The following is a 22,029-nucleotide window of genomic DNA, read 5'->3' as shown; positions in this document are numbered from 1 at the left end:
TTTACATAAAATAAACCTTAAAAACATGAAATCCTCAAAGGAAACAAATTAAGGCCCAATAATTTTTGTCAAACAAACAAGTGCATGAGCCAATCTTCAATTAAACGGGTGAGCCAAACTTCAATTAAATGGGCATTAACAAATTCCTCATGTTTCCATGCCAACCTGATTTTTGTAAGAAATGTGTACTTACTGGCTATCCCACATTAAATGCCTCAAAAATAAAGTACTATCACAACGGCGTAACTGCTTTTTTATAATTAGTGTACAAAGTAGGCGTAACTACTATCACATCTTTCTTTGTCCTAGTTGAAAGTACTATAACATCATTGCTGCCTTTACTAGGAAAATAGCACTATAGCAGGAAAGTTTTTTCAATGCGTGAATCTATTGCCACTACATATCCCTACAGGAGAAAAATGATGTGATCTAGATCACACTCCACAAATTGCAAGATACACAGAAAACAGAATAGTTCTATTGCTAAAATGGCGATTACAAGCGGAACAAAGCAAATTCCAACAGAGGGAGACAAAGGCTGAGGGTAAAACTGAAACCTCAATTATTGTAGCAGTACTAATCTTGAACTGAACTTTTAGTCTAAGGATAAACCACAATGAGACAGCACACACCCAACGCTGGAAGTATTTTGTAGTCACTGAAACCAGCATCTTGGAATAGCTTTGCCCATTCTTTCTCAGATCTTTCTTTAGCACCGTAACACATCAACATCTGCATATCCACACCAACTTGTGTTTCAACTGAATCGTCGTCTTTCACCTGGCTTTCCAAAATCATGTCGATAATAATGACTTTTCCCCCTTTGTCTCTCCCTGGAATAGCCTCTTTGCAGTTCTTGAGAATCTTCACACAATCTTCGTCACTCCAGTCATGGAGAATCCACTGTTTTCCAGTAAAATCACAAAATTTAGAATACAGAAATTAGCTGTGTTGGCGTCCTAAATTAAGATTATCACACTCCATCACTGCCTCACGCATCGATTAATGAGCGCCAAGAACTCCAGTTTCTATAGCAAATATTCTAGCCTCTCAAGCAAAAATTTTGCATATGATTATTACTGTTATTCTTTCATGCTACTGGCGTCTATGTTAGCGATCTTACAAATCAACTATTAAAGCTGGACGTTCAATTGTTTATATTTTAGTTCATTGAAATCGTTGTAGACTTATTTATCAACAACGAACTTCATGGAAAATATCCTTAATTACCTTGAGCAAGATTGCATCAGCAGCAGGTACCTTCTCTAGCATATCCCCTGCAACGAAGTCCAAGTTCTCAGTTCCCTCTTGGCCGGCAATCACGTGTGGGAGATCACAGACAACACACTTCAAGTTGGGGAAATTTTGGGCAATGGCCCTAGCAACTGCCCCTGTGCCACCCCCAACATCCGCTAAAGATGTCAAGCCGTCAAACACAAACTTGCATTGGGTCATCATCACCTGAACGATTAAAGTAGAATCATTGGCCATGGCTTCATTGAAGAGGTTTGCAAAATTAGGCTCTTCAGCAGCATAAGCCCAGAAGTTTTTCCCGTGCGCCGTATGAAATGGAGAGGGATCATCATTCCTGAACCACTCAGTCAAGGAATTCCAGGGCTTCACTAAAACAGGATCGCTCATATAAAAGATAAATGCCCTTAAATTGAAAGGCTCCTCTTTTAAAAGAAGACGGCCTGCAGCTGTGAGGGCATAGCCTTGATCTTGTAGAACAAAGAAGCCGGCATTTGATAAGAATCGCATCAAGCGATAGATGTGGTTAGCCTTCGAAGGGTTAATTGGAAGGGCAGAAACCAGCTCAGAAAGTGTGATAGGCTTCCCATGCTGATTGATGGCATCCGGGATTCCCAGTTCAATTGCACATTTTAGAGATGCAGACTTTCTGAAGTTGAGCATTTGGTTGCCTACATGATGTTGAGCTTCGAGAAGCTCAGTAAGATTCTCCACTCTTTCCATTCCTGCAACTTTTCGAATCAATGATTTAGGCTGCTTGATTATTGCTTTACAAGTTGGGCAAAAATGGTTTCCAGTTTTATAGCAGGTGAGCACAGAGACCAACGGTATTTGCCTGCACTTAATATAAGTCTTTCATTTTTTTTTTTTGGGCTGATTAGTGACAATTAAAAACATTTGAACAAGTTCCGAATTGTCTGTTTTAGGCTTGTAAATTTAAAAAATCAAAGGTCTTTTCAACGAGTACTGTTGGACTGTTTCCTAGGTTCAGCCGGCTTCAAATCCTTAGTCACGTATAGGGCTGCTAACGAATTGATTTCGAGCAGCTCAAGCGTCACTCGAGCTCGATCAACATCAAATTCGAGTTGATCAAGTCGAATTTAATTGGAGTTCAAAAATACTGAACTCGTTAGCTCGCGATTACATATATATATATATATATATATATATATATATATTTTTTTTTTTTTTAATAGTAACATTACATATATATATATATCCATAATATTTTATTATTTATTAAGAAAAATTATTATATTTTATTTTTTTAAAATAAAATAATTATTTTTTATATTTTTAAAAATAAAATATTTTTTTTATTTTTTTTAAACTCGAGTTCGAGTTCGACATTTTGAACTCGTCGAATTCGAGTTTCGTAAAATTAAGTTGAGACTCGACTTGACTAGATCAAAACTCGATTCGACTCGACTCGTTTACACCCTTAGTCACGCATCCCAATTCGATCACTCAAATGACACACTGTAACGTGAATTTCACTAACTCAACTCACAAATAAAATTAAAAAACTATCACATGATGAGATTAGTGAATTTAACCTGGAATGGTCTTTTACGTCCGCGATTGGGTTGTGACGGAATGTCTGTAACTGAGGATTTGATGCCCAGTTCAGCTTTTTCAACTTAATAACCTTGATGTTATACTAAGGGTCTGTTTGATAACATAAAAAAGTGTTGAATCTGAATTTTTGCAGACATTCAGATATTTTGAGTGTTTGATAAATGAAAATCTATTTGCTGAACTTGTTAAGCAATGCTGAATCTATGTGTATTTTTTTTAGCACAAGAATCCTAACTGAATACTTAATTCTGATAAGAATCAATAGAATTACTTCAACTACCTTATCTTATCTACCAAATCTATCCTTGTTTGTTAATTATGTTCAAAATTCTTATCTGATTAAACAACATAATATTCTCTATCTAACAATTTTTAGTTTCCCTTTTCTCCCTTTTTAATGACTTTCACATCTTCTTCATACTCCTCATATAATATATTTCATCTTTTATATTAATTTGATTTAAAAATAAATATTATCATTTTCAGACCTAACAATTTTAAACTAATTAAATCATAGATTCTATTTCTTTTTTGAATGAAAGGATATAAGGGCAAAATTGTCAAATTAAACTTATTAAGCATTCAACTATAAATATTTATCAAACAGTATAAATAGGTTTAGTATTAAAATTCAGACATTCATATATTTTTTTCAATGCTTAAAATTCAGCAAATTAATTATTTTAGTATTCAGATTTCAAAATTCAGACTTTAGAATTCAGATTCAGTTTTATCAAACGGAACCTAAGGCAGCAACGAACAAAATGAGCCAAAAAAAAAAGGGCTCTCGAATTTACTATTGAACAATGATTAGTACTTGTTTATGTCTAGAATTAAAAATTTTAAATTTACTGACGTTGTTAATGTTGTATATGTCCTTTTGCACACTGATTACTATTTAGTCCTATTGTCAATGATCATACGAAAATGAAATTTTGTCTGTTTCGACTGTCGAAACGAATAAGCATGCTGATATACTGGTCTGAAACTCTGGGGCGGCTTTCAATAATAGAAGTCAATAAAATGTTATGCCGTCCATTAAGAAACGGAAATGATCAAGTTAATGTTTTGTCCATTACGTACTTACTAATTGGTAGATTGTAAACTTAAATATCTTTCAAATAATCCAAACAATGTATAGAGATTTGAGAGAATTTTAAAATTTTCGTCAAATTCCTCAATCCGAATGGCCAAAATGTAATTGTAAACAGCTGATATGCTTCCTTTAAGATTCTTGTTGAAGATTTCCTTGTTTTGGGTTGTTCATGATAATGATTTGGTTTATTTTTTCTTTCTTTCTTTAAACTGATGACGTACATTTGTAACACACTGAATGTTTAATTGAGCCAATCCACCCTCCTTTGTTAATACAACTTTTCCACTTAGTCCAATTAGGTCGGGCTGCCCCGAATTGATCATGTATAACATACATAATTTCTTTAATTGACTAATTACCCTCCTAATACTACATAAAATTTCACAAGAAAGTCTTGGACGAATTTTTGAACTAATAAAATAAGCCAAAATGAACTCTAGATAATTATACTTATTGCAAGAACTTTTGAACTAATACAATAAACAGTATAATGTGCTTAACAATCTTTTTTTTTTTTTTTTTTTTTTGCAATACATTTTGCAGTCGTACAACTATGTATGCAAAAAATAGTACTCATTAAGCTAATATGTATTAAAATAAACTTCAAATATGGAAAGAAATCAAAAGTTGCACAAAAGTGGAATTTTCAGTGATATCAAGAATAATGAGATTGTTTTAGAAAATTATTCATCAGTGGTAAGTATTAAAAAATTTTGGTAATTAACCCTTACATTAACTTGAGTATAATATTTCATATAACACAAGGACATTAATCAGTCTCAAAAGTTCATTTGTTGCTCATATAGTCTAAATTTTAGTGAATCTGGGCCAACAATATTGCATGCATCTAGCAAACACAAAAGAAACACAGTGGGTCTATTTGGATTGAAAGCACTATATATGTTTCATTCATCTCTTGCAAGTCCAATTATTCTGGCGCTAGGGAAATGAACTTCTTTTTTTGTCATTTGAATCTTCAATTCTTCTTTTTAAAATCAACAGTCTAGATCCGATGAATTTTGATATCTCAAAGCTATCCTTTTTCTCTAGAAAACAAATCTTTGTCTGCATTATTCCCCAGTAGATGGGCACTTATATATGGCTAGCCAGCTGCTTGAGCGTCATGTAACTTGGCATGCATAGTAGTTCACCAAGATTAGTCATCAAATATTACTTATAACATAACGTACTGTATGGCACTGTCAGGTGGCGGTGATCGGAGCTGGTGTTTCCTGCCTTGTAACTGCCCGCGAGCACCAAGAAGACGGTCAGCAGGCGGTGGTCTATGAAAAATCAGGCCAAATTGGTGGAATATGGGTGTACGATCCTAAAGTCGAGACTGATCCACTATGCCTCGAACCTAAGAGGGAATTTGTTCATAGTAGTATCTACCATTCACTTCGCACCAACATTCCTACGCAGCTTATGGGGTTTACTGGTTATTTCTTCATAGCAGGGAATGGTAAAGGGATTCAGTATCCTGATCATGAAGAGGTGCTCAAGTTCTTGAACAGATTCGCTAGAGGTTTTGGACTCAATGAGTTGATTCAGTTGAATGCCGAAGTAATTCGTGTTGAACAGAAGGATAACGAGTGGATGATTGAATCGAAAACAAGTGATGATCAGCTCAATGAAGAAGAGCTTTTTGATGCTGTCGTGGTTTGTAATGGTCATTGCACTCAACCAAAATTGGCAAATTCTCCAGGTACTCACTAATCCTAGTTAATATACCTTATTATCGACTTGCATGGTCCTAAAAATTCACATACCGACACAATGCATATTAATAGAATTGAAGCATTTTCTACTCGAAAGAATATAACTGTCAGGGTTAAGCCATACAATGTGTTTATCTAGCATCTATGTCTATCATTAATTATTACTATTTGGAGAGAATATTGAGTAATAAGGTAGATGTAGGAATCAAGAAACATAGGTGTAGTGGCTAAAGCTCATATGCATATCATTCACTGCATTCATTTGTTTATCACCTGCCAGGAATCAAGAAATGGCCCGGAAAACAAATCCATAGCCACACAACTATAGAGTTCCTGAGCCTTACAGAGATCAGGTATTGATATGCAATTTGGTTGTTTAGTTGCCAAAGAAGTTCATCTTTCATCAAGAAATCCAAATGATAAGGTCAGGAAAATGGCGCACTATGACAATTTATGGCACCTTCAAGAGGTACAAACCTGGCGCTTTGGCGTGACATCGATTGAGCCTAAATTTCATATTATCAGGTAGATACTAGATACAAGTTTTATTCACAAAAAAAAAAAAACTTGCATCACAAACAAATTTTCCAGTTACTTTTTCATCACAATTTTATCATATTATTAAACAAAAAATCTACATTATTATTTCACATTGTAGTTTCAAGCAATCTCTTATCCAAACACACCCATTCATGTCCATCTGGTTATGTCTTGAAATGTGTTGGTGAGCATCCAAAAAGGTTTCCTAGCTATCTTATTGTGCGAGCATTGGTCAACATGTTCCTTCTTTCCTACGCTATCAGTGTAGAAAAAATTAATTTTTAAAATAAGAATAACTGTGTTTTCTGTTAGTAAACTATGACTAAATTGCTTCGAAGCTTAGCCATGGATTACATCACAAATTTGGTCAGGGAGAATTTGAGGGTATCTGAATTTACTAAACTCTGAAAGTTGCGAAATTATGCTTATGACACACTAGACAACAATGAATAAGGGGCAGGAATGAATAAAAGATGGCACAACAATGGTTGAGAATTAAGGTAGCCCTTTGTTGCAGAAAAATAGAGGACCATTGATTGTGAGTGAAAGTCAAAGCAATGCCTTAAATGACAACCACAGCATAACTTATAAGTTATAATCTCCTGATAGTTTCCATAGATTATGGCAAAGAGTGACTAATCAGGGATTGAGGGAGACAACCGCAAAAGGGGTATCTATCAGCCGGCAGGATAAAATATGAACGAAAAGCAGTGATTGGAGATAGAAGTGCTAAGTTTCTTTGGCAATGGCCGAATATGGATTTCTTAAGGTGTATTCTTCTCTCAGAAACTGAGAATTATACCATTCCGATCAAAGTGAAAAGAATTGAAAATCCAAGATTGTTGAATGTTATTGGTCTTGTTATTTCCAAAAACAAGAGGTAAAGTTGAAGTAAATGGATCTTTAGAACGACAGCAATTTTTGGTGGACTCTAAAGTGCAGGGTGCCAAGCGAGTTCAAAATCTCACGGATTTTCAAATACCGCGGCTTCGCTGTAAAAGAACTACAAAATCTTGCTGCAGTTGTTTTGTCCAATTTCAAGCACAGTCGAATATTCTTTTCCTCGTTTTATGAGATAATTTCAAAAACCTCCCCTGAGGTTTATGACAATTTCACTTAGCTCCCATCAAGTTTTGAGTATTACACTAACCTCTCCTAGCACAATAATATGACTATAATGACCTTCACCTAATAAATGATTCACAATATAATGCAATGAGATATATGCACAAGAAAAAAAAAAAAAAAAGAAAGTAGAAACCCTATCTCTTCAACTCACAACCAAGGACCATCCATTCTCTCTTCCTTAATCTCATTCTATTCTCATTTATCCATGAACTCATATCTCTCTCCATATACCCTTTTTCCTTCCATGATTCCCTCCAATAATGCCTATCACTATTGCCAACCATTCCACAATTGATCCCTCTAACTCTATTGTGAATGTATTTTTAATTCTTCATGTCTTCCCTTTCAATTTAGTTTTGGTTTTCCTGTGAAAGTAGAGTTTTTTTTATATATTTAAAATCCTGTTTGATAACCCAATTCAGTACTTAAATTTAATAGGTTCAAATTTTAACGTGTTCAAATGCGTTTGATAACAAAAAATAGAATATCTGAATTAATTAAGTGACACTGAATTTTTTGGCAAAATTTGCTCTAAAAAATAAGTGATAAACTATTTATTTAACACTTAATGTGATATACACTCAAATATATCCGATTTAGTATTTAACAATTCAATAACATAATAAATTCAAACTTCAAATTTTTATATTTCAAATTTTAAACTTTAATTTTATCAAACGCACCCTAAGATGTTAATATTTTTTGGGATTTGGTGGTAGACTAGATTATTTTGAACAAATATGGTCTGCAACATTGGTTTGAAGTTTGAGGTATGATTGGTCGCAAATGAAATTTTGATTTGGCAAAATGAATTTGTTGAAGATCTAAACAGTCATAAGCATGACTTTATTCTTTTAAACCTAATTAATTCCATCCAAACCCAAGAAACTCCCCTAAGGATTCCCTTGATGGCCACAATATGGCTCATGTACAAGAATTTGTGTGGAACCAAGCCTTGACATCCTAAGCTAACGATTATGAAAACATAGGCAACTAATTATAAGCTTTGACCATTCTATAGGATTTTACTAAAGGAGTGAATGATTTTTTCAATGTCGAATCTAGTTTAACATGCGGGTTGCAAGAAACAATTTTTATGGTGATGTTGACGGAATTGCTTGGCTTGATAGTATTATTGGTTTGGTGCAAATGTAAATGAAGGTGATTTATAAAATACTTTTTGTTTTGTTGTTGTACAAAAAAGGTAGTTTAGGACTTTTGAAAAAAAAAAAATCTAACTTGTTGGGTCTATATTATTACATGAATAATATAAGCAAGGGAGATAGGTGTAATTTATAAAACTTGAGGGAAGCTCTTTGCAATTGTTAAAACGCTCAGGGGAGGTTTCTGAGATTATCCCTCGTTTTATTTAGCTTGCATTGAGTTCTGATTTCGTGAAAGGGAGTACCATTGACTCCTCCTTTTGGTTCTTTTGTTTACTGAAAACAGAGGGAAAGAGAACCATTAACTTGATTATTTCCTCCGTTTCTTAATGGACGGCATAACATTTCATTGACTCTGATTATTGAATGCCCCAAACCGTAGATCAGCATGCTTATTCGCTTCGACAGTCGAAACCGACAAATTTCATTTTCGTATGATCATTGACAACAGGACTAGATAATGATCACTGTGTAAAAAGGACATATTCAATATTAACATTTTTTTAATTCTTGGAAATCTTTTCCCTTTTAGTGTCCACTTTTATCAATTATTTTAAGGCTTAATCCTAGTCATAAATAAGTAGTAATCATTGTGCAATAGTACGTACGTATGTTCGCAGTCTAGAAAACATGGACGTGATGATTAGTAATCTAACATTTTTAAATTTGTTGAGATTTTTTTTCCTTTTCCATTTAGTGTGGAATTCCAAAACACTTATTTACGTTGATTAATTTGGATTACTAGAAAATTTGGCAATGTGAAGTGGCTTAATCGTAGCCATGAGAAAGTAATAGTTGTTGAAGATGCATACCAAAAAAAAAAAAAAAAAAAAGAGTTGCAGAAAATTAAAATTGATATCGGATGAGGATTATAAAAACATACATGATGGGTATCAAATGGGAAGGGAAGGATATGTCTGTTATAATGGGGACAAAAACCTTTCAGACAGTTGTAGAATAAAATATGATAAACATTAAAAGGAAAACGATTTCAAATGTTTTCAAATGTTTACAAGCCAAAACAGACAAGTCGAAACTTGATCAAATGTTTTTAATTGTTACTAATCAGCCAAAAAAAAAAAAAATGAAAGACTTGTATTAAGTGCAGGCAAATGCCGTTGGTCTCTGTACTCACCTGCTATAAAACTGGAAACCATTTTTGTCCAACTTGTAAAGCAATAATCAAGCAGCCTAAATCATTGATTCGAAAAGTTGCAGGAATGGAAAGAGTGGAGAATCTTACTGAGCTTCTTGCAGCTCAACATCATGTAGGCAACCAGATGCTCAACTTGAGAAAGTCTGCATCTCTAAAATGTGCAATTGAACTGGGAATCCCGGATGCCATCAATCAACATGGGGAGCCTATCACACTTTCTGAGCTGGTTTCTGCCCTTCCAATTAACCCTTCGAAGGCTAACCACATCTATCGCTTGATGCGATTCTTATCAAATGCCGGCTTCTTTGTTCTACAAGATCAAGGCTATGCGCTCACAGCTGCAGGCCGTCTTCTTTTAAAAGAGGAGCCTTTCAATTTAAGGGCATTTATCTTTTATATGAGCGACCCTGTTGTAGTGAAGCCCTGGAATTCCTTGACTGAGTGGTTCAGGAACGATGATCCCTTTCCATTTGATACGGCGCATGGGAAAAACTTCTGGGCTTATGCTGTTGAAGAGCCTAATTTTGCAAACCTCTTCAATGAAGCCATGGCCAATGATTCTACTTTAATCGTTCAGGTGATGATGACCCAATGCAAGTTTGTGTTTGACGGCTTGACATCTTTAGCGGATGTTGGGGGTGGCACAGGGGCAGTTGCTAGGGCCATTGCCCAAAATTTCCCCAACTTGAAGTGTGTTGTCTGTGATCTCCCACACGTGATTGCCGGCCAAGAGGGAACTGAGAACTTGGACTTTGTTGCAGGAGATATGCTAGAGAAGGTACCTGCTGCTGATGCAATCTTGCTCAAGGTAATTAAGGATATTTTCCATGAAATCCGTTTTTTCCTTAGCCACTCGAATAATTGAGAAACAATTGCGACAATGTTGACAGACAAGTCTACAACGATTTCAATAAACTGAAATATAAACAATTGAACGTCCAGCTTTAACAGTTGATTTGCAAGATCGCTAACATAGACGCCGGTTGTATGGAAGAATAACAGTAATAATCATATGCAAAATTTTTGCTTGAGAGGCTAAAATGTTTGCTAAAGAAACTGGAGTTCTTGGCGACCATTAATCGGTAGGTGAGGCACTGATGGAGTGTGATAAGCTTAATTTAGGACGCCAACACAGCTAATTTCTGTATTCTAAATTTTGTGATTTCACTGGAAAACAGTGGATTCTCCATGACTGGAGTGATGAAGATTGTGTGAAGATTCTCAAGAACTGCAAAGAGGCTATTCCAGGGAGAGAGAAAGGGGGAAAAGTCATTATTATTGACATGATTTTGGAAAGCCAGATGAAAGACGACGAGTCAGTTGAAACACAAGTTGGTGTGAACATGCAGATGTTGATGGGTTACGGTGAGTGAGAAAGAATGGGCAAAGCTTTTCCAAGATGCTGGTTTCAGTGACTACAAAGCACTTCCATTGTTGGGTGTGTGCTGTCTCATTGAGGTTTATCCTTAGACTAAAAGTTCAGAATTTGTACTGCTACAATAATTGAGGTTTCAGTTTTGCCCTCAACCTTTGTCTCCCTCGGTTGGAATTTCCTTTGCTCTGCCAGTAATCGCCACTTTGGCAATAGAACTATTCTGTTTTCTGTGCATCTTGCAATTTGTGGAGTGTGATCATCATTGTTCAAAATTGTCAGCATGATTAATTGATTACTGAGGGATGAAGTTCTATCCTCAGGCTCTGTGTCTGTCTTTTGTTCATCGCTTGACATGTGTAGCTAGATGATTTACATCTAAGTTGAGACTAACTTAAAGCCAAACATCAGGAACCATGCAATACAACTAGATGATTTACATCTGTAAACCTGCATCAGAGAAACTCGCCCATCAATGTCTATAATTAAGTTGGATTAGACTAATCAACAAGAGTCATTTCTAGTATCTATACATCTGTACAATACCTAAAGTGGAAGCACAATGTACAAATTGGGATCACCCCTGCATAGTCTTCTATAATAATAACCACTTTTCATAATTGTATAGTGCTTTGAAAATTCATAATTGATACCATTACGAATTTTGAATTTATTTCAAGTTATTTATGGAAGTTATTTCAAGAATAAATTCTTCCTAAATTTGCCAAAAAAGAAAAAATGGGGGATGAGCTTTCTTGAATGGAGTGGAAAAATGAATTCTTCAAACCAATTTTTTCAAAGTTTCCAAAACCAAGAATTTTTCAAGTGGATGCTAAATTTTTTTTATTTATAATATAAAATTAAGTTATTATGATTTTTATTTATGACAAGCCATAGACAAATTTCTTAAAAGAAACCCGAAAAAGATCAAGTTGACGGCAATTCGCAAAATTTTTTTAAAAAATTCAAGAGCTTCAGTTGCTTATATTGAAAAGACGTATTTAACCAAATTGACAATGAATAAATTTTGCAACATTTTCAGAAGATGAGTGATACACAGGGGCGGAGGGAAGGGGGGGGCCAGGGGGGGCAACCGCCCCCCCTCCAATTGTTAAAAAAAAAAATTTCTAAGTAAAAAAAAAAAATTTATATTGTTTTGCCCCCCAAATATTGATAAAAATTTCACTTTGCCCCCCCTCCACTTGTTATAAAAAAATTTCTAAGTAAAAAAAATTTTTCTTATATTGTTTTGCCCCCCCAAAATATTGATAAAAAATTTCACTTTGCCCCCTCCTAAGGACCCAAATAATAATGTTTGAAAGTTATTTGGACTTTGTCCAAATAACAGAGACTCGCCCCCCGTAATTGCAATTCCTAACTCCGCCACTGGTGATACAACTATAATTTGAATGAATGTTAGTAATTTTTACTTTTTTTTTTTTTTGCATTGTAAAGTTATAATGTACAGTTAAAAAAAAAAGTTTTACCGTACTAAAATTTGACCTCACTTACTATAGGGTATTAGTTTCGCCCCTGCATACATAGAATGTGCCTTAAACACTAGTAGAAAATAAACTACACACTCTTTAACTCGAGTTCGTGGTGTTAACTATTAACTCCCTAGCTGGTTGGTCAATTAACTCCCGGTCCTAAGCTAAATTGAATCCAGAAGGCACCGAACAATGCAATAAAATTTGGTTGAAAAAATGGTTTAACCAGGCGAAATTTGTAAACAATGACAGAAAAGGAGAAAAAAAATGTCATTCGAACAGCTGTAACTGTGAATTTACCTTTTTTAAGTATTAGTTAAACTTAATTAATTGGATTGAGATTCAATAACCAACTAACCTCCAATAATCCAGGCACCGAGTATTGACATGCAAGTTGACTGACTCTTGTTTCCTTTAAAGAAGACAGGTGAGTAACGTAGTTGGAGAGGGAAACCTTTCACTTGATAGATGATGCTTTTGTCATACTGTCCTCCTGTTCGGCTATTCCCACCTGGTTTTGGGACAAACATCTCCAAATCTAAAATCAACTACTGGTCTACTACTACTACAAACCAAAACTTTTGCCAGTTCTATGTTGGCAACGGAATGTTGGAGTTTCTCCGCATGTTCCCCACGTCCATATCTCATATAATTGTCACAAGCAGATGTATGTATCAGCCAATGAACGAAGGAAACGGGTGAAGATGGGGAAAAAATTGCAGAAACCTGCTCGTGGCACAAGAGAAACATATGATATGGATAATCCCCCAACCCCAGAAGTTAAAAAAACGAAGGATAATATCAGAAGAAAAAAAGTAAGAGTTGTAATTGTAGCAGAGGGAGATGCTACAGAGCAGTACAGCCATAATAAGTAAATTGAAGTAATTCAGGAATCCGCCATAACATGCTCCTCTAAGACAGGAGGAGCACAAAGTAAACAAAAGAAGAAAATCATACAAACAGATTCTACATTCCTTTGTCATCTTCGTTTTTTTCTTTCCTGATTTAACTGGAAAATAATGCAACAAGGTCAACAGTAAGAAAGTAAGGCTTTGATCCTCGAGCCTCTAAGAAATGGCACCAGTTCAAGAAACCTTCCTGTCACCCGGTGTTATTGCGGAGAGGAGCTACCTGGTCAAAATCAACATCCATGACACAAGCATCCACTGAGCATCTAAAACAACTGTGAGATCCAATTTTAAAGATCATCCATTGGCAAAGACCCAATTCTCAAGACTTCATTCATCCTTGCCCCAGGAAAGACGATCTCAGCTTCACAGAATTCTGTACAAGTCAAGTTTGAGTGAGAATATTTTGATGCACGCCATCACTTAGCTATGAAAAAGAAAAGGGATAGATGGGAAAATATGTGCACGCACATCATCATCTCATTTTCAATGCTTTTACCAACCAATAATAGTGGCAGTCTCTTCAGTTATTAGTAGACCAAACAAAGTTATCAACAACCCTTACAGCTGAACCATCAACCATTGTGAAGGTTGATAGGGGTAATGAGTACGTATCCCCACACAACATTCATCGGTAAAAACAGTGACCGTCCTGAGGCAGCATATATTTTGATAACTGTGTCTCAATTATATAGAAAAAACAAATTTGCGAGGATATGACACATAAACTGTTCCAATGGTTGAGATGGCAACTCTGTGAGTCTTCACGAAACCTTGGTGCATTCCTTGCACCAAGAATCATTTTATGGCCAAACACCTCACTGCAAGTCATAATAAAACTAGCCTTCTACAATGCACCTTAGCCTATGTGAAGACAGTACAGGAGTTCAGTTCAAGAGCCTGAAGTGGCACTAGCTTGAATCAGCAACAAATTGATCATCTAGTAGTAAACCCACAAAAGTCAGGTTGCATCTTCGTTTGACCATTAAATCAAATTATCATCTCTTGTAAATAACTTGAGCTAAAAATATCATCCTCCCCATCTGCTCTGACATAAGCATCAGAGACCCCAACTAATTTATAAAAATACTCTGCTTTCTAAGGGAAAGAGAATATAGCCGTAGACTGACCTTTACCAATATTACATTTATTTAGAAAGTCACTTTTTTGGATTGCTTTTAGAAAGTCACAATACCTTAGACAATTAGATATAAATGGTATTGAGGAAGAAAAATTTTATTCAAGCATTCAACAGCAACCATGTAATTCTATACAATCCCCAATGGAATCTTTCTTTAGCAGCGCTCAATTAGTTGTCCCTGACAGGCATGGCAGCAGGAAGAAACATAGCAAATCCTGCAATTCCGCCCTTTGTAACAAAAGGCCTTACCATAATTTTGCTCAGTTGATGAGCGAGAGATTATATCCTTCCCTATGCTTCATAAAATATATGCCATTCAACCCTCAAACGAACTGTGGGCTCGTTCTCAACAGCTTTAGATAAGCTACATGCAGCTTATTTGAAATTGAATCTTTTAATCTTGGAAATTTGATGATGAAATTGAGTAAATGTTTTTGCCATCACATTTTTAAAAAATTGAGTAAATGTTGTGAGAAGCCATAAGCCAAGGCCTGTTTTCAGAATCAGCTTTTACTAATTTTGAAAAGAAGCTGCTTGTGGCTCGTACAATAAGTTGTTGAGAACTAGCCCTGTATAGGAAAAGGTTAAACAAGTATGTCCAGGCAACCAAAGAGCCCATCCAAGCATGTACAGAAGTTTGAAAAACCTTTTTCTCTGGGAGAAGCTACAAACAAAATAGTCAACCTAGTTTCTCACTTTATCCAATAAATGTAGGGCTTTTCTATTCATGTTCTCCCCATATTGAAACCTTTTAGCCCCATTGGTACCATGTCCATGCTTTGCCTTTACTCATCTGGCAACTTCTCCAGCAGATTGAAGGGCTTCTAGAACCATTCACTGCTCAAGCAAAAAATGCTCAACAACAAACAGCAAGGTTCACTTGGCACATTGCAAGAAAGGAAGCGCATCTTCACCCCTATTTTGAACAAAAAACTCTCACGATTATGGGCTCAACCTCCAACTTCTACAGTCAACAGTAGTATTAAATTCCAGAATTTATAGTCTTGAACACCAGCCATTTCAACAATTGTTGCCAGTGCAGATACAAGGAGATGTTGAATAAAAGCCAATACTGTCTCAAGAAATTTTTGAAATCTCTCAATTCTACAACTGATGTTCAGTTTTACAGATGCCATTTGCCAGTTCAAGAATTCATGCCAACCTTATGCAAAGCTTTGTGAATGCTAACTGCACAAACCAATCACTTAGAAATGTCCAACTTAGGCTACAGAAAAGCACATTATGGTCTGCATTTGATTCCTCAGAAGTACATTGAAAGAAAATGCTAAGCAGAGTCAGATCAAAAGACATAAACAATTAAGCAGAAATTATTGTCGTCAAACTAAACCAGAAAATTGCTCTTCCATTAAATTCTCCAGTTATACTTTTTTGAAGAGAAAATATTCAAAGCAATTGAACACCATCAACTTGATATAGCAACATCAACATCAAAATATCTTGACTTCTTGTGCCAAGCCCTAAAAGGAAACAAGAGAAAGACACAAAGACCCACACAAAGATCTTAATCAGTTCACTTCCCGTTCTCCCCTCACGAATTTTCTCTAGATCTTTTACGCCAAAGAATAAAATAGAGAAGAGAAGATCACCAATGCTTGACAACTCAAGCATGCAAAATTGCGGAGAACTTGTTCACTATGAGATTAATTAATTGGAAAAAAAATTACAAACGAGTTAGTTGCTCTTTCAAGATTTGAATCGTACACTGCGCATAACGACAAAAGCAATCATCACCAAACAAAAGCAAATCTCCAAAAAATTTCCTTTTCTTTTGAGCCAATAAAAAATTCACCCAGCTGACCTACACTTAATCTTCTTGCATGGTCTACCTGTACTTTAAACACAAAATTTGGAGAGAAAACTACAAATGACAGACACATGAATATAAAGACCGGTTATGAAACCATGCCGCCTACTTCCCTAATGAAACACGCAACCATATTTGCAACAAAAGATATGTTGCCCATATGATGGACACCACTTGTCATAAAGCAAAGAATCTTCACCCAAGGCTATAGTTCAACCACTCAAAATTTTTTAGACCCTGGCATCTCTGTACCAATACAAATGTGCACGTGCTCTGGCTTCTTTGGCAAGTCTTACATATAAAAAAAAAAAAAAAAAAAAATCCATGCACATATACTGTTAAGAAAATTAAATGCTGCATATTTACAAACAACCACTCCGCAAAAACACAAACATGTCAACGACGATTCTAATATCTCTGAAGGAAAGAAGAATGCACAAATGTTTTTCTGGTGAATGACTCTCCTCACAAAAATTTGTGAGGACAGAGGCTAATTCAGTAGCAATCACTATAAAACAAGAAAAGTCCACTCAGAAATTTATACACAAGTACCACATTAACAGGTGGAAAACAAATCACCATATACACCAAGAACTGGACGTATTTTTTCGCATTTACTTCTACATGCGTTCAGGAAATAATACAAGCGAAAGCTCATAAAGAGAAATCACATAAATTTTAAAGAATTGTCTTCCTTAAACAACCAACTTCCTAACCAACAGCTCGAACATATAAACAAAAGCAGCTATAAATAAATATAATGATTCACACATTCAAGAATAAACTCTTAACATATCATTGGAACACATATAAATAAGAACAACCATTTTATCCATTGTCAAACACCCAAAAGAAAAAGGAACAAAAAAATTGATAAATGATCTGGACAATACCTTCACCCACTGGAACTCGGGCGAGCCCCACTTGAACCGGGTCGGGTCGTGAAATTCATTGCCTCAGGTTCAGCGCCAATCCTCCTCATCCTCTCATAGCCGCCTCCAGATTTCGGTCTCCCTTCCTCACCGTAATGATTCGGAGCTCCAAACTGCCCTTTTCCTCTTCCACTGCCTAGTCCACCCTTCACAGCCTCGGGTCCAGGTAGCTTCGCCTCCCGGCCCGCAAAACCCGGTCTAAGATGTGGCGGCACAAACCGGTCCGATTTCAACAACGGCGCAGTCAAAGGAGAAGCGGGTTTCCCGGGAGACGGCAAAGGAGACAAAGTGACGGGTGAACCGGATCCGGTTCGACCCTGCGGACGCAGCGAGATGTTATCCGGTTCAGATCCGGTTTGATCTGGAACTTTATCCGGTTTCGTCAAAGCTGGAGTTTTCGGAGCTGGGTTCTGCGGAACAACGATGGGTTTCGGTTTTGGTGTAGCGGGTTTGCTCAAAACAAGCATATGGCCATGGATTCTTGAATTTGAGATTATGGTTTTATTGGGACTTGTCAAAGATGAAGCTGATGATGAAAGAGAAGATGAAGGAGACGGAAACGATGATGAAGAAGAGTTGTTATTGCCTACTTTTTTCTCATAGATGTCATTGAAGTTAATAGAGGAATATTTATTGGTTCTTGCCATCCACCAACTCCGCCGTTGCCACCGCCTAAAGCCACCGTGTATGGAGGAGGTGCAGAGGTGTTATAGTTATACAATGGGAGAGAAAATGAAGAAGAAAAAATGGTAACGTAAGAGGTCTAGGACAACGTGTAGTAAGTTGCTGTTTTATTGTCAGCTGGTTTTGAGAAAAATAGTAATTATTAATATTTAACTAAAGTTAAAAGTGGTTCTGTTCGTAAATGGATTATCTAATTAATTAACCACTTTTAAGCAAAGTTCCATTCCATAATGATTAACAAAACCTAGCATTAATTGTGTTATGTTGTCCAAAAATTTGGGAGGTATTTGGCCCAAAAAAGTGATATAATGTCCAAATTTTAGTAAGATATTTTGGCCCAAAAAAAGCATTCTAAGAAGGATTTGGAATTGAAATGCATCCCTGAAATTACGTCATGTTTATCATCTTTTTTTAGTTACAAAAAAAAAAAAAATAGGACATTCATGTATAAATGGCAATAAGATTCAGAAAATGGTTGTCTGTTTCATTTTACCTAATAAGAGTATAGAGAATTAGCAATTTTTAGATTAAGCAATTTGAGCCATCTATTATTATCTGTCCATTTCATCTAGGGTTTTATATAATTATAAAGGGTAGAGGTTTCTTTTATACTAATTAAAGCTAATTTTCTTTCACGGTTTAGATTTCTGATCTAAAATTTGTAGAAGTGAATATCTGAACTGTCGTGTGTAGAATGAAAAATTGGTTAAATTAGCAAGAAATAAATAGTTATAAGAGGATAAAAGTTTCTTGCGTGCCTCATATTTACTTTTTCTAGAAAAATTACAAGAGAGATAAGAAATAGGAAAACCTTCCTCGTTTCCTTTCCTTACAAAATTCTTGTCCCACATCAGTCTGAGAGGTGTGCGTGTCTTTGGATTTAAGGTCCGTGAGTTTATCCAAAAGTCAGCAATTGTCTTTTGGGTAAACTGGTGGAATAACCTTAGATTCGAGTGTGTGTTTCTTAAAGCTCTTGAAAGAGATAAGAAATAGGAAAGAATGAAGTGTGATTAGGAATAATTCCGCAAAGGGTGCATTGGAAAGGTGGATTAGTGGAGATGCCACAATTTTGGAGTATATACTACAAGCATGGATGGATAGTCACTTGTATACAATATCTTATTTAAGTGTGCAAAGAAAGTTGTACGTTTTAACAAAAATAACTGCAAATAATGGGAGATTTTATTAGGTTCTAATCACCTTTTCCCGCTGTCGTACTTTCTAAATTCCACCACTCCTTTATTTAAAAAAAAAATCAAATATAAAGTGCAAATAACTTTCCTAGTGTATAACTGAAATGATACCTCTTTATGAATTAAGATCCCAAACGAATCCCTTCACAAAATATTTATAAAAAAAAAAAAAAAAATCCTTTCATATGCTAATGCATACCAATTTTAGTAGATTATTCTTGAGTACATTATACTTTTATCATCATCTTTATAAGTGAAAAGGTTTAAAAAATTATGATTAATGTAGTTAATTTCCTTTCAAAAAGACTACAAGTTGGACTTCAACGTGTTCAAAATCTCCGATTTGAATTGTTTGGACAGAGTGTTATTTGAAATATTATTTGGAATAATTATTGTAGCACTTTTTGTGATGTGATGTATGTGAGATAAAAAAGTGGTTGGAAATATGAAAATGTGAGTTGGAAAATGTTGGAGAAATCTGCTATCCAAACACTCCTAATTGTCAAAAAAAAGAGTAAGCCATTCACCATAGCCTCTAGCAAACTACAGTTACAGTAAGACTTCCCCTACAATGACAAATTAGATAATGGTGATTAACCAAGTTAATGACACAATCATTGATAGTGACGCAAAGGTTAATTTAGAGAAAATGTCTTGGTGAAAGTCGAGCTTAATGGCAAAAATTAGTAGCTAATGTGGAAATAAATTTAGATGCTTCTTCATTCCATTTTTTTTTTCCCCTGAATAATTCGGTGCTTCACGAAGCTTGTTTTGAGTCATAATATGCTAACAAAAGTAAGAGATCCGCATACAATTGGTGTTTCAATCAAAGCTAAACTAGTGCACTCATTTCCAAAGCCACTTAAAGATGTAGTGTATGATCTTGGGATTAAGTGGATCTAATTTCTACGACGCAATTTGCTTCAAGAATTTGTGGAATTGCATTTATTGCAAGCATCTGAAACAAATATTGATCATTGTAAGTACCCCAATAAAGTAAAAAAAATCTTTGCAAAATCAAATGGATACAATGTACAAAACAATGAAAACAGAGGTAATTACCGAAGAAAAGAAACAATGGAATACAGATTGAAAATTTGCAGAGATATATAAGGTCTAAATGCCCAGCTCAAGCAACTTATACCACGAATCCTTGTAGCAAATCAGACCTCAGAAGTATATATTTTCGTATTTCTCCTCCTCAAAAGAGCACCCCCATGCAAAGCAACCAAAGCCCTGAAATCAGGCTCAGGCCAACAGTCATACTTTTGGCATCACTTTTAGTAGAAGGCGTTTCTGCAGTAGTATTTCCATCACCAGAACCACTCCTGGTTGAGTTCAAAGTCGGTGGAGATGAGACAGGAGCAGAAGCCTTGGATTCATTGAATTCCATTGGCCACATAACCTTATCTAATTGATAAATAGCCAAAGGAAATTTTCCCCTCACAACATTATAGATTGGAGTATTAACCGTCCCAGATGATACATTGACTTGGTTTTGGTTGGTTTGGCCGGTGAAATTCAGGCCGAAAAAGCCCCCATCTTGGCCGGAAGCTTCGGTTCTGACAGGGTTGCTGACTGTCTGAAGACTCGTTAAGGTATAGTATTTAGGTATAACGTGGTACTGAATAAGTTGAACTTTTTGTTGGTCTGAAAGCTTGTTGAGTGCACCTGCTGGGAGGTTTTGGAATGCATTGTCTGTGGGTGCCAAGAGAGTCATTCCGTCATGGGAATTGTTGAGTTGGTTGTCGATTTGATTGCCTGCTTGTGTCTCATCCAGGAGGCGAATTAAAGTGCTGAATCCGCCAGCTTTGTCAAGAATGCCGGTTGTGTTGATTGGCCCTTCTGGGGCTGGGGCTGGAGCTGTGGAGGATTGAGCATTGATGCGGAGGAGGAGGAGGAAGAGAAGTGGAGCGAGTGCCAGGAGTTGAGAGAGAGCTGTTCGAGCCATTGTGGTTGTGGTGATGGGCAAGAAACGGACTGATAGGAGATGGGGTTTTATGGGATAAGATGTAGAAGTTTGGCTGGAATGAGCTGGCTATGGATTTGAATCAAGACAAATCCTTGTTAGAAGGAGAGAAATGGACATCTAAAAAATATATATATAATACGGTAGAAATATCAGCTCAAGATTGGATCAACACCACTTGTAACAGTGCATGAACTAGTGATCATGCAAATTTCAACGCACAACCACGTCCAGAGCACTATTAAGAGGTCTAAATTAGCACAATTATGGATCGTTGATTGAATAATACTTTTGATGGTGACTGCATTCGTTGAAGTTACTAAAGCATATTTTCTCGTAAAAGCTGTCTGATTTAAGGTAATAATGATTTTAAGTTACTCTCTATTCTCTACAACAACAGTGCACTCCTCCATCACGCAAGTTTCAGATCACCTAAGTGTTGAATGATGCTCAAAACCCACAGCTGGGGCGCATGTTCCATAATTCTACTGCATATTATCCTCAAGCTCCCGGTCAATGATTGCACATCAGAGTTGTATAAATTTGAGGCTGGCGATAAACTGTACATGATCTGGACCCAACAGCTTTACCAACTCTAGTTCAGACACCAGGGGATAGAACATGGGATTTAATCAAGAAAAGAATATGCAATGTAGAACTTTTGACAGACTGGCCTTAAACATGGCATATGGGCTATGGCTATCTGCTCAAAAGGCATGGCTTCAACCAGGGCAGTAGGTACTTGGAACATTTTCAGTTTTACAATATGCTTATGATTGATCTGTCTACTTGCTTTCTGATTTATTCTATTTTGAGCATTGGTCCACTGGTGTCATACATCCTCTGCTATTATATTCATTCCCTATCAGCCATCTTGCTGGTGGC

General features: G+C 36.0%; 2 protein-coding genes, 1 long non-coding RNA gene and 2 pseudogenes across 3 annotated transcripts; 2 read left to right on the top strand and 3 right to left on the bottom strand.

The window, feature by feature from the left end:
- Nucleotides 1-456: 456 nt before the first annotated feature.
- LOC113691059 (trans-resveratrol di-O-methyltransferase-like) lies at nucleotides 457-2,094 on the bottom strand. Its single transcript, XM_027209245.2, has 2 exons — nucleotides 1,231-2,094; nucleotides 457-903 (listed from the first exon to the last, which is right to left on the bottom strand). Exons 1-2 carry the CDS (start codon nucleotides 1,972-1,974, stop codon nucleotides 601-603), a joined length of 1,047 nt encoding a protein of 348 aa, XP_027065046.1. The 5' UTR covers nucleotides 1,975-2,094; the 3' UTR covers nucleotides 457-600.
- A 2,440-nt stretch (nucleotides 2,095-4,534) lies between these two features.
- LOC113689516 (flavin-containing monooxygenase FMO GS-OX5-like) lies at nucleotides 4,535-6,172 on the top strand (annotated as a pseudogene).
- A 3,383-nt stretch (nucleotides 6,173-9,555) lies between these two features.
- On the top strand, nucleotides 9,556-11,324 carry LOC113690203 (strychnine O-methyltransferase-like; annotated as a pseudogene).
- Nucleotides 11,325-13,308: 1,984 nt separating this feature from the next.
- LOC113690612 (uncharacterized) lies at nucleotides 13,309-18,063 on the bottom strand. The gene is made up of 2 exons (XR_011815181.1): nucleotides 17,260-18,063; nucleotides 13,309-13,776 (listed from the first exon to the last, which is right to left on the bottom strand). It is a non-coding gene; the product is annotated as an uncharacterized lncRNA (long non-coding RNA).
- A 2,104-nt stretch (nucleotides 18,064-20,167) lies between these two features.
- Nucleotides 20,168-21,239, bottom strand: LOC113690892 (fasciclin-like arabinogalactan protein 9). The gene has a single exon (XM_027209007.2). It carries the CDS (start codon nucleotides 21,124-21,126, stop codon nucleotides 20,377-20,379), a length of 750 nt encoding a protein of 249 aa, XP_027064808.1. The 5' UTR covers nucleotides 21,127-21,239; the 3' UTR covers nucleotides 20,168-20,376.
- Nucleotides 21,240-22,029: the final 790 nt, after the last annotated feature.

The sequence above is a fragment of the Coffea arabica genome, chromosome 5c (genome assembly GCF_036785885.1).
Source record: "Coffea arabica cultivar ET-39 chromosome 5c, Coffea Arabica ET-39 HiFi, whole genome shotgun sequence".
In the NCBI taxonomy this organism is placed as follows: domain Eukaryota; kingdom Viridiplantae; phylum Streptophyta; class Magnoliopsida; order Gentianales; family Rubiaceae; genus Coffea; species Coffea arabica.
Note: the sequence above shows the minus strand (reverse complement) of the source record. Positions and strands in the feature narration are given on the sequence as shown.

Bases quoted from the DNA above. Each gene is read 5' to 3' on its own strand.
- LOC113691059 (XM_027209245.2), bottom strand. From the start codon at position 1,974: ATGGAAAGAGTGGAGAATCTTACTGAGCTTCTCGAAGCTCAACATCAT. The intron at 904-1,230 runs GTAATTAAGGAT...ACTGGAAAACAG, and splicing joins CTGATGCAATCTTGCTCAAG to TGGATTCTCCATGACTGGAG.
- LOC113690892 (XM_027209007.2), bottom strand. From the start codon at position 21,126: ATGGCTCGAACAGCTCTCTCTCAACTCCTGGCACTCGCTCCACTTCTC.